This window comes from Podarcis vaucheri (assembly GCF_965113315.1).
Source record: "Podarcis vaucheri genome assembly, chromosome: 4".
NCBI lineage: Eukaryota > Metazoa > Chordata > Lepidosauria > Squamata > Lacertidae > Podarcis > Podarcis vaucheri.
Window position 1 is genome coordinate 58,942,788 of NC_138762.1, and position 12,640 is coordinate 58,955,427.

Genomic DNA, 12,640 nt, shown 5'->3' on the forward strand with positions numbered 1-12,640 from the left:
TGGACAAATAATAAAGTGCACAAAACACTCCCAATCAAGACACTACTTGGAATCTTCTAGAATTGGTGCATTTCTAGAGCTTGACTCCATAATTGTCAGCAGACATTGATAATTTGGCAGCATCCTCTTCTCACTACCTCTCAACACCCATTTGCGCTGATTCAGAAGCAAGATCACAGAAGGCTATATCCTTCTGTCATAAAAGGGCCCCCTTCTGCCAAGGGGGAGAAGTTGCAACCTTAAGCACAAATTTTACCTGAATAGATATTTGCAGAGCCAAGTCTTAGAGCGACAAGGAACAAGTTAGGTCAGCCTACAAATTCCTAAATTCCAGATCCACTAAAAAGCTTCCGCATTGCCCCACATAACGGTTTGCCAGACTAAACTGTGGGGTTGTGAAGTGAAATGCTTTTACAAAGCGGCATTTCACTTGAAGTTTGAGACTTCTCTACTGCATTCTGAAGAACCTTCATATTCTCCCTAGTAGGTGACCAATCATGTAGCAAGTAGAGGATTAGCCCACTGGGAGCCATCTTGAATCCACTTCCCACACTTGTCAGTCATTAATTATAACAATTATGCAAATGTAACCAGAAAAAAAGGCTTTGCAAAGGAAGCAGGGGAAAATTTATTTCTTATTTCCTTCTCATATAAAGCCACTAGCTTATCTCATAAGTGGCCTTCATGCTTTGCCTTATTTTCACTGGCCAAGTCTAAGAAGTGAGGGAGTAACTGGCCAATTTGAAGAAGCCTTACGTCAGGCATTTTCCCATGGCAACTCCCCTTCTTACCTTAAAATCCCCAGATGAACCTCAACATGAAACAACTCTTGGACAATAGATGGCAATAGATGCTAGCAACATACAGTAAAGTAGTGCATAAGTGTATTGTACTTAGAATTAAGACAGCCTTTGATCATACACAGCACTGAGATCCTTGTGGAATTATCACTGGGGTGTTCTAGATAAGAGAGTTGCCAATTCCAAAACCAGAGCTCTAGATTAAAGCTGTTGTGAAAGACATTGAGCTTGCTTTGTAGCAGGGTGATTACTGAAAAAACAAACTTTCATTTGCTTTGCCTGGCATATTGTGTTGCAGCTTGCTCTTTTGGATAAGAATAAAAAGGTCCACAACTCTTATAGAGTAAGGAGGGGAGGGAGGAGACCTTTTCTAACATGATGGTCACATTTCCTTCTGGGCAAATATCTGCGGGCCAGATTCTAGTGGCAGGGCAGGGTCAGATGAAACCGTAGGTGGAACAACTGATATAAATTCTCCCTCTGAACAACAGGCTAGTTTACACACACCTCTGTATCTTCCATCCAGAGAAGCACGAGACATCACCCAAGTTCAAGGCTACACTCTAGCCAAGCAAAAACACCAGGGTGCGAAAAGGATCCAGGGGTGTGTGGTCTGAGGAGTCTTCAGAGGGCCAGAGAGAAAGAGAGGCACATTCATGGCCCATACCTGATGCTCCACACCTTGGGTAACATTAACTTGCCAGTTGCCAAAAGAATACTGAGACAGTTTAAACTGGCACAAGACATTCTGTTGCCTGTGGCGAGACACACCTCACCCCATCATATTCTCTCTATACAGAAGCCCACTGGACTGGCAGTTGAATTGTACTTCAACATTTGTGAAAAGTCTTATTTTGCAATCACTGGATGTGATTATCAGTTTAACTTCTGGCTAGTTCAGATGGCAACCTAGGTTAAGAGCTCTGAGAACTTAAAGAAGCTAAGTCCCTTGACCCAGGGACTATCCACATATATATTGGCCTATTCCTATCTCTTTTTCTTAATGGTGACACGGACTATTGATAAAGTAGGACTATTCTTCCAACTGTTGAGCAGGGCAGTGGGGTGGGTTAGGTGGAGACAAGCGACACCAATTAACTATCATGATGTTCTCTGTTCCTGCTGCACAGAAAAAGCATTTTGGTTCCTGAAATTCATTCCGATTATGCAGATAAAATGTAACTGATAGAATTATACAAGATGTCGTATGAGTGTGTGAAAACAGTCTAGATCCAAGGATCCCCAGGCAGGCACCTCCAGATGATGGAGCTGTCAGACACCATCCTGGCACCCAGGTATCTTCACTATCAGCAAGTGGCTGATAGGTGCAAACTGTGCCTGGTGCCTGGCTCATTTTGAATACAGAGCATCAGCCAAGGGTTTTTAAGGAGGAACTGGGGGTAGATATATCCCATTGCTCCAAATGGGCGAAGACAGGCACAGGACAGAAGTCGTAGTTAGTGGGAGTATTGCTGTATATCACTTGCACATTAGGAGCTGATATAACCGGGTTCACTAATAAATAATTAAAACCCAGTTGTTTGCCCTCATTGGTCCAGGTCAGGACAATGTGCTTCCATATATACCTGTAAGCTCTCCAGATTTTGTTGGATTCCAGCTCCCATCATCCCCAACCACTGGCTATGCTGGCTGGAGGTAATGGCAACTGGACTCCAGCAATACCTGGAGGGCACTGGGTTCCCCTTCCCTGATATAGACCCTTCCATATCCATCTTCTGTTTATGCCCTACGACTTCCATGGCAGTTGCAAACGATACTAGGAGGATCTCAGTTACTTCATAGTAATGCCTTCTGCGTGCCAAGATTATGCAATACCCACTTGAGTGGCATTCAGTGTATCAGTGTACAGAAGCCGAAGTCATCACACTTTGCATGACATTTATGGCCTTAAGGGTGTGTAATCTCAGCTCCACTCATAACATGGGTCTTGCCAAACAGATTTGGGATATCTCTTTCCTAAGGTTAATCAGTTATATTAAGGAGCCTGGGAGTCATTCCAAAATCTTGTTGGTATTTACGATATTATCCTGGCACTGCATGCAATGCTCTGTAGCAAGAAGTAGCAATGTGGAAGCAGGGGAGAGCAACAAACTGGGCTGGCGGAGAAGAAGAGAAATGAGAAATTAAAGCATTTCCCTTCCCTCCGCTGTCCTGGGGTCCGCTATATAGAAAAGCGTTAAACTGTATAGGAAAAAGGAAAAGAAACAGCCTGCAAAACTGTCACCTGACTGCTGGGCTCCCAGGACAGCTCACTCAGCATGAGACTCCTAATCTCAGGGTTGTGGATTTGAGCCCCACATTGGGCAAAATATTCCTGCATTGCAGGGGGTTGGACTAGATGACCCTGGTGGTCCCTACCAGCTCTATGATTAACATCAGATTGGAGGAGGAGGAGGCAGAATCTACCTATTGCTGCAGCTAAGACTGCAGCAACTTTTAGTGCCTCCTCTCTTTGAACTGTTGCATCTCACATCTTAGGTACATGCTCTGTTAGAACAAACTGTAACTAAGAACTTGAAACTGTTCAATTATTTCCTCCTGCCTCCCAATCCATGTTCACTTTGTTCTGTGTCTTTTAAGATTGTAATCCTGAGGGCAGCATCTATCTCTGTCTTTCTGTGTGAGAATCCTTAGCTTGCTTTGGGAGTCTTTCTTGGCTAAAAGAGTGGGATTTTAAATACATGTAACTGAACTTCTTTAAAAATATGTGTCCGATGCAAAGGTCTGCACTGAGGTAATTAAATGATTCAGAAATAAGATACATAGGTATAGGATTGGGTGAAGTGTCTTGACAGTCAGACATTTGAAAATGATCTCAGGACTGCAGCCGGTCAGTGCTGAACATGAGTCAGCAGCATGACACAGCTGCAAAGTGGCTAATGCGACAGCAGGCTGGGTTAACAGATTGTTTCCAGGACACAGAAAGTAATAGCTGCACTTTATTCTGCTCTAGTCAGCCTGGAGAACTGTCTAGTTCTGAGTGATGCATTTTTAAAATGATGGGATGGGTTCAGACAAAGAGAACAAAGATGGTCAGGAGTACAGAAAACAAGTCTCTATCAGAAAGGAACTGTGTGTGTCTAGCACAGAGAGGAGAATCATAGAAAGACAAGCAAATCGTAACAAGTAGCTGAGGGCCTTTAATAGGGAAGGGCTGAACAAAAGCCTCTATTGCTGATCACACTAGGGATCAGCTTGTGCTTTAGGTTTGTGTGGCAGCAAGTCAGCAAGATGGCCCAATTTTACTGGACCTTCAGTCTCTGCTAAATTCAGCACAAGACCCATGTCAAAAATTAGTTGGTGGGTAGTTTAACAGGCCTGTCCCTGCTTGTAGGAAAGTATTGCATCTGAGACAAAAGTGATAGGTAGGACTTGCTCTGATGCGCTAGTTTTATGTGCTGGGATTTTCAAAACTTCATTGTTGGGGACCGTCCCAAGATGTGATTTCCCATTCTGCATCTTAGAACGGTACAGCTTGAATTGAATTGTGAACAGCTTTCTGAACTGTGTGTTGCAAGACGTTAGTGTGTCGGCTGCAGTGTGTAGGTGTGTCACGCGAACACACCCCACGCGCCTCCAGGGGCTGGAAAGGGAATAGTTTAACCTCCAGTTTCCTAGTAAAACTGAACTACTGTGTCGCGAAATGACGCAAAACTGAATCACTGCATCGTGAAATGATGCATGTCTAAAAAGTGTGTCACCAACATGAGAAGATTGGAAAGCTCTGCTTTAAACCTTGGGGTGGAGCATGCTTTAGCAGAAATGCTTATGTACCAACCACTCCTCCTCAGAAATGGAATTCACCTTGTGTGGCTGTATTTATTTAAGTGGTGCGTCACAAATTCAGTTCATTGTGGAAGAAAATCACCTGCTTTCCATTTCTAGAGAAAGTCTCAAGTCAAAGCTAGCCCACAGTTGACTCACAGATGTAACTCTGGTAGTTTGATAAGAGGACTTCTCAGACCTTGAAAACAATATTGGGCTCTGTTATGACTGGAGAGGGTGTGCCCAGAAGAAAAGCTTTACACACAAATCTCCTAAAGATAATAACACAAGATAGAACACTGCATTCTGGAATCATTTGCAGGTTGTTTACTTTAAATCTTCCTTGTTTTCACATGTTAAATACTTTTTATGCACAACTGCTCTCAATAATTATGTGTTCTTCATCTCCTAAAGCAGGGGCTGGCCAGATTGCTATCTCCCTCACCCCTTATGGGCCAACTTTGGCAGGTGGGTGGGGAACATTGGCAAGGGGGCTGCTTATGGTGGGTATCAGTATGCGGTGAGTTACGGCACCAGTTCCATCAACCAGAGTGGGGGGATCGTTGAAAAACAGCTTAACAAACTTACAAAAGAAGCTCAACAACTGTTCTTGCAACCCCCCCCCCAAAAAAAAAACCCTCAATAACTTTCTTAATTGTTAAATTTCTTAATTTTGGGCTCCCAAAAATAAGTGTCGTCTTATACATTGGATTGTGTTATACACGGAAAAATACGGTAGAGCTGATACAAGCCTGAACTTTGCCCAGCCTTGGCCTATCTTTGTAAAATATTTTAGTTGAGGTTTTTTAATTCTTCTGTTACCCCTACAGGTTCACTTCCCTAATATAAGTAAAATGAGAAGAAAAGCTTTTAAGTTAATTTTGTGGGGGGAAACCCCAGATCACACATGTAGCAGAGATGCCAATTGGGTGGGAAGCTGGGCTTCATTTGTCTAGAGGCAGGGCAAGGCAAGTTAGCACTAGTGGGCCATGGAGGCGTGAAGAGAACCACAAGCCTGCTGCCAAGAACATTTCAGGGTGGAGGATTCAATTATATGGCGCCAAAAGGATGGCATTTCATCACTCTTCCATGCAGAGGGTTGGGGGCAGCCTGTTTGAGTTCATAACTTTATTCTAACAAGACTCCTGCCCCAGGCTTCAAGCAAGCTCTGCATGGGCCTGCTCCCATGTTACCTTTCCGTGTTCCTGGCCTACCCATTATGAGAGTTGTCGGAAAAGGTGGGCAATTTGATGCCAAAAATCTAATGGCCCCTTAGCAACTTCAGATATTTCACATTAATAAGGCCCTCAGATTAAGCCACACATTTCAAAACGGACTCCAAAATCCAGCAAATCCTTAATTTTTTTAATTAAAAATCTCAATAGTACTTTAACTTTCCTCAGATTCGAATGAGGTCAGTGATATGGACTCCATCACTGTCACTTTCCAGTTTAATTGGATGTTCCTTCCCTCCTAGGAGGTGAACAGAACTAGAAACCTGCTCTTAGCAAAGTTGTGTTTATCAACATTTTGGATAGAGGTTTCTCCATTGCAGTGCCAAAAACTACAATAATGTCTTTAGGTAGGCCACCGAACCCTCAGTGTCTGAAACCCCAATTCCTAGATTTGACTTCATCGGGTTTTTAAAAATTTGTATCATTCGGGCTTTTTCTGGCAGAGACACTGAAAGGGTGATATTTTAACAGGTGCTTTAATTGTGTTTGTTTGTTTTGCTACATGCCACCTTGAGCATGACTCGTGTGCTCCAAGTAACTGTCAATAAATCTCCAGGATAGCAGAAGTGCTGCAAAGCACCTGATGTCAATATTTTTAAAATACAGAACCAGGGTATGGTATATTGACATAACTGGAATTTGCAGAATCAATATATTAAGCAACATCCTGACATTCTCAAACATCACAAGGCAATCCTATCTTGATTACTTGTTTACTGGTTGGCTAAGCTATCAGGGAATTGAGAGGGAAACAGGATTTCAACAGATAATAATCAGATGGTTTATATTTACACTTTGAACAACATTATTATTATTATTTGCACTTTGTAGTCATTTCTTTTTACAAAATAGAACTCAAAAGTGACATACAAAAGAAAAGTAGCATGTAAATTAAAACCAACAGAAAACTAAAACATGCTTAATAATAATTAGTTTAATAATGAGGATAATTTTATTTATACCCCCTCCATCTGACTGGATTGCACCAGCCACTCTCTCACCATCTTTTCAAATATGAACCAGCAATTTCAAGTGCAAAAGCCTGTGTGCATACTCTCACACTTTCACGCAGGTACACCACCTACAAAGCTTACCTCATTTTATGGAAGGATCAACTCTGGGTGAGAGAAGGGACAATAGACGTGCTCTGATGGGTATTCAAAAAAAGCTTACCTCCCTACTATACTGAACTGAATGAGGAAGCCCACCCACCTAAGGACTTTGATATATGTATGGATAGAGAGAAAAGTCAGAAGTTCAGTACAGCCCACTTTGGAACAGTTATTGAAATGACAGGGCCAGAAGTGACTTTTACAGTGTAATGCTGCAACAGTAGAAAGAACTCTGATCTTTTGGCACACAATAAACTACTACCAAAATAAATAAATAAAAACAGTTCAATCAATTTGTAGTGAAATCTTGAACTGACAAACTAGTGACTATCTTGAAAGCCGAAGTTTGACTTTACTCAACCGTGAGATTTCATAAAAAGGGCCTCACCAGATGTTGAGGATTCCCCATGATGGGTTTTTCATGATGTTATCAGGACTGTTATACCCAAGCTTAACCTGAGTCAACAGTGTGATATCGCAGCAAAACAAGCTAATGCTATTCAGCTGCATCAAGAGAAGTATAGTGTCCAGATCAAAGGAAATAATAGTACCACTCTATTCTACCTTGGTCAGACCACACCTGGAATACTGTGTCCAGTTCTGGGCACCACAATTTAAAGCCATGGTTCTATGAATACCATTTGTGCCTGCAAAGCTCTAAAGTGACCACACTGCTGCATTTGTAATAGATGCATGCCCTTATTACATTTTCTGCTAAAATCTTGTGACTTTTCATAGCACACATGTTCTGGGGGCTTTGTTGTTGTTATAGCCCAAGACTGCTCCTCCAGGAGGCAAGAATGCAGTAACATTGGGGAAGAACTGCAGAACAACTAATGAAGCAGAATGATGGCCCAGGATAAATCCACTATTAATGTACTACTGTGTTGATGTCACATTGCAGAAAACACCCGCAAAAATAAACAAACAGCAGTCTGGAGGGGCCCAAACAAAAGCCAAACACACTCTAAAGCATCTCACCAGCAAGCCATATTACTTATCAAAGGATTTAAATTATTAAAAAAAAAACCTTGTTTTTCAGCCTCATCTTCAAACCTTGTGTATACCTATATCTATGTCTGTTATCTTTACAACGTTGAAGATGGCAGTTATATTACCTTTCACATATGAATGCTTGTTGGCATAAAGACAGCAATTACACGCTCTTGCCAGAAAGTGAGTTACCACAGAACAAAACCACAACACAAAACTCTTTGGACATGCACAACCTATCAATAAAGTATTTGAGCTAAGGTGTCTTGTCTATCGCTGCATCTACTGGTATAGGCAATTAAACCCACATCCAAGTATTTGGAAAGTTATGCCCAAGATAGAATTCCCTTAAACAGCTACAATAATCATACAAACATGTTCCATCAACTCATGAAACGATTTCACAGAATACTTATCATCCCTTCCACTCAGACTGGGATTTTCATTTTGTTTGAGAGGAATCATTTTGTTTGAGAGGTACAGTGGTGCCTCGCAAGACGAAAATAATTCGTTCCGCGAGTCTTTTCGTCTTGCGATGTTTTTCGTCTTGTGAAGCACGGTCCGTCGCAACTGCGCCTCTTCAAGCGGCTTTAAGAAAAAAGCGCAAGACGTTTTCGTCTTGCGAAGCAAGCCCATAGGGAAATTCGTCTAGTGAAGCAATGCAAAAACCGAAAAACCCTTTCGATTAGCGAATTTTTCATCTTGCAAGGCATTCGTCTTGCGGGGCACCACTGTATCTATCATTACCACACAAACACACACATCTGGGCTCTCTTTCATCCCCACAAATACAGGAGAGATGTTAAAAGTGTGGAAAATTCTGACATACATGGATCCTGTGCTATTTGAAAATTGAGAATTCACAAGCATGTTCAAACTAATATTCCATTTCTATCCCATCTGTATTCATAATATTTTATTATATTCTGCACCTATTTTGTCAGTTGACTATCCCCAAAGTGCACGAGGCCTGTCCTCATTTTATATTTACACATTCACTGAATGCACAAGAGGGACCAGGATTGTTTCTGCTTACCTTATCCCCAGCCTTGATACATTTACCCACAGGTGAGAACAAGCTCTGTGTGAATGTAGGATCTGAATTGAAGATCAGGAGTTGCAACTAAGAATGAAGACCCTCCAGTTGCATGCACTCAGAGCACATTCTTACATTCAGCACAGCCAGTAGCAAAGCTAGCAAGCATGATGATCCCACCTCCCCTCCACATCTTCAATGAATGTGTGATTATGAAAGTGTGAACAAAGCTTCAGTTTCAGTCTTTAGGACATTTCCAATGATGCAGTTGAGGAGGGTGTGTCAAGAACGCTCATTCTGCCATTCCCTGAGGCACATGCTCACCAAACTGCATCTTCAAAGATCCATGTGAGAGTTATATACAATCTGCCTATATTACGTCAACAACTTAATAATTAGCAAGAGTAAACACTATCTCAGATAGTGCATCTTTTTAACCAAATAAGACTTCAGAAGAATAAACCAGGTATAGGAAAAGCACTGTTCACTGTTTTACTTCTAAAGCAGTGTGGAACTTTAAAAATGTTTTCCCTTCCACATAACTATTTGCTTACCCACACTTACAGTAACTGCATACAAATGATTTTTAAGGCACACTTATATGGGTACAACCCCTATAGAACATAGTGGGACTTACTGCCAAGTACAAATGCTCTGTAAATCAGTCACAGAATTTCAAGCCTCAGGGACATTTGTTGTTTTATCTTCATAGAATCATAGAATTGTATAGTTGGAAAGGACCCTGAGGAACAACTTGTACCTTTCCTTGTAAATTGCTTCTAAATATGACTGCCCCTTTTCAACAAAAAGATCCAGGGAAGCATGTGCAGTATCTAAGATCACTGCTTCACCAGGGCAAAAAGGGTATACCTGCAACAAAAGGTAAAGCATCCAGTTTCATACCATGAATTTGCAGGCATAATGGAAAAAAACACTGTAGGAACGGATCCCTTTAAGAAAAAGGAAACCACAGAAATTTCTGGAATTTTGCCAGACTGGAACCATATCTAGTATCTTTTGACCTCTGAACTCTTTCAGAAAAGCTCTCCAACCATCGTATCTGCAAAAGGCATTTGTAACTTGAGTTTGCCCAAGATGCCCAACCAAGGCAGATCCTGTTTCTAATGTCCATGCATTTCGGCAAGATGTAGGCTCAGATGAGTCATACACTTTTGAGTTAAGTTCAGCTTTTCATTACCTACATAGTGGCCAGAATGTAGAATTGAATTGAGAACTCCACCCATTCTCTATCCAGCATTAATGTTCTTCATCTAAATTATGCATTTCAGATTAATCACATTTTCACTTATAAGGCTGGAATTGGGTTTTGCTTAAGGAGGCCTGCAATATGAATGCTGCAACTGCATTTTAAAACTCATAACATCTGCACCTGGTAGGGAGTGCAAACGGCTCTAGCAACATTTTATGTTCACCTACCTGGGAGTAAGCCCAACAGAATTCAGTGCAGCTCATTTCAGAGCAAAATTACTTAGGGTCACACTGCCAGTACCACCCTAAGAAATCTATTTCTAGAATACATAAAAAGAGGCCCATCCCACACCATGATCAATCAAGCCCAGAAACTATGCCCAATTTTTTGTGGTTTGTTTTTGCTTTAATAACTGAAACAGACTGATTTTGCTTTAATAACTGAAACAGGTTGTGTACACATGGGCTTAGCCAAAAGGAGGCAGGGAGGGGCAACTCCCCCACTAACTAAATCAATAAAAATACATAGCTAACTGAGATTCTGCCTCCCCTAACAAAATGCCTGCCCCTCCCCCAACAAAAATCACTGCTATGCCCATGTGTGTACACACTATACATTACCGTAAATCACCCCCCCCCCAAAAAAAAGCATATTGGAAACTGTAGCTCTTTGAAGGGTAAACTACAGTTCCCATGACTGTGCATGTGTGCTTTAAATGTATGGTTATGTACACAGCCTAGGTAAAGGATTTCATGAGAAGTATATGTTGGGAAAGATTGAGGGCACAAGGAGAAGGGGACGACAGAGGATGAGATGGTTGGACAGTGTTCTGGAAGCTACCAGCATGAGTTTGACCAAACTGCGGGAGGCAGTGGAAGACAGAAGTGCCTGGCGTGCTCTGGTCCATGGGGTCACGAAGAGTCGGACACGACTAAACGACTAAATAACAACAACAACAAAGATTATTGCCTCTGTCCTAGTAAGCATTTTCCCTCCATTGCCTAATGGGGTTTTGCTGTTTTCTGGAGAGATAGCAAGGTAATGCTGGCCCCCAACGAAGAAAAATTAAAGAAATAAAGTTCGTTTAGAAGTAACCTTCACTAAAGCAAGCAAGAATAAATTAAAACCCATCATCTGCCGTTTGGCGCTGCTTCCAGTTCACCTGTTGAGAACTAGATGATGCAACCGGAAGGTGAATGAGAAGAAACAGGCGCTGCCCCAAGGCTCCGGGACGAGGCGGGGGGAGTAAAAGTGCCCAGCGCAAACACACCCTTAACAAAGAAGTCCTCTAGCGATTGGGGCGGTCAGAATTGGCGCTGCCTGCACCTCGTCCTTACCTCGCCCACTTATTGCCCTAGATCAGATGCGCATCCCACTCCTTACTAATCGCGGGGAGAGGATAAAACCAAGACTCACCTGGGTGCCTGAAAGGAAGGAAAGGGCAGCGGGCTAGCTGCGTGGATGGGAAACGCTCCCCGCAAGCAGAGCAGAGAAGCAGCGCCCGATCCAGCCGCGCAGAGGGTTGCTCGGCGTGTGCAAGCAGCCTTTTCCAGCCCACATTCTCTTTTGGAAAGAGCGCGGGCGGTGATTGGCTAGGACGGGGGCGTAGGGGGGACACACCCCGCCAATGAGAAGGCGGCGTGTCAGTCCTGCAGCCTGCGCAGATGGTTTCTCCGAGCTGCATGGCAAAGGGAAATAGTACGACACAGGGAACTCAGCTAGGTTGTAGGGCGGCAGTTCTTTTGCTTGAAGACTCGCTTTCCGGGTTAATTTTGATGACTTGACACACACTCTCTCTGTGTATCTGAAGAAGTGTGCATGCACACGAAAGCTCATACCAAGAACTAACTTAGTTGGTCTTTAAGGTGCTACTGGAAGGAATCTTTTTTATTTTGACTCTCTCTCGACTTAAGACACAGCTGCTCATAATAAGATGCTGCTAATGTGAACCTACCCTTTATCTAAATAAAAAAATTCCTTCCAGTAGCACCTTAAAGATCAACTAAGTTAGTTCTTGGTATGAGCTTTCGTGTGCATGCACACTTCTTCAGATACCAATATCTGATACCTATCTGAAGAAGTGTGCATGCACACGAAAGCTCATACCAAGAACTTCAGATACCTATCTGAAGAAGTGTGCATGCACACGAAAGCTCATACCAAGAACTAACTTAGTTGGTCTTTAAGGTGCTACTGGAAGGAATTTTTTTATTTTGACTATGGCAGACCAACACGGCTACCTATCTGTAACTACCCTTTATCTGTTTAGGTGTTTTGGTTTTTTAAAATTAGCTCTGAATCTTATTTGTCATTGATTTTAGATATGTGCCTCTGGCATCGTCAACTGACAAAAGAGCTGCCTTAAGGAGCTAATTCTGGGTATCATGAACAATCACCAACTTATTTAATTTATTGTATTTTTACTGACCGGGAGAGGCACTTGTGAGATTTTTTGCCTCAGCTACTGA

The 12,640-nt window shown here is 42.3% G+C and overlaps 1 protein-coding gene across 5 annotated transcripts in view; it reads right to left on the reverse strand.

Moving 5' to 3' along the window:
* The window catches only part of LOC309530764 (cystathionine beta-synthase-like), a 38,019-nt gene extending 26,312 nt beyond the window's left edge, over positions 1-11,707 (reverse strand). The window contains exon 1 of one of the 5 annotated variants that reach the window (XM_082219837.1): positions 11,589-11,707. Coding sequence is in view for 2 of the 5 variants with exons in the window: in XM_082219835.1 (XP_082075961.1) it covers positions 1,308-1,322 (15 nt within the window). In the remaining 3 variants the exon portion in view is untranslated. Of the gene's footprint in view, positions 1-1,165; positions 1,193-1,307; positions 1,479-8,962; positions 8,985-9,599; positions 9,772-11,588 lie in introns of those variants that run through there. The other 4 variants (XM_082219838.1, XM_082219839.1, XM_082219835.1 and 1 more) reach the window with 4 other exon arrangements.
* Positions 11,708-12,640: the final 933 nt, after the last annotated feature.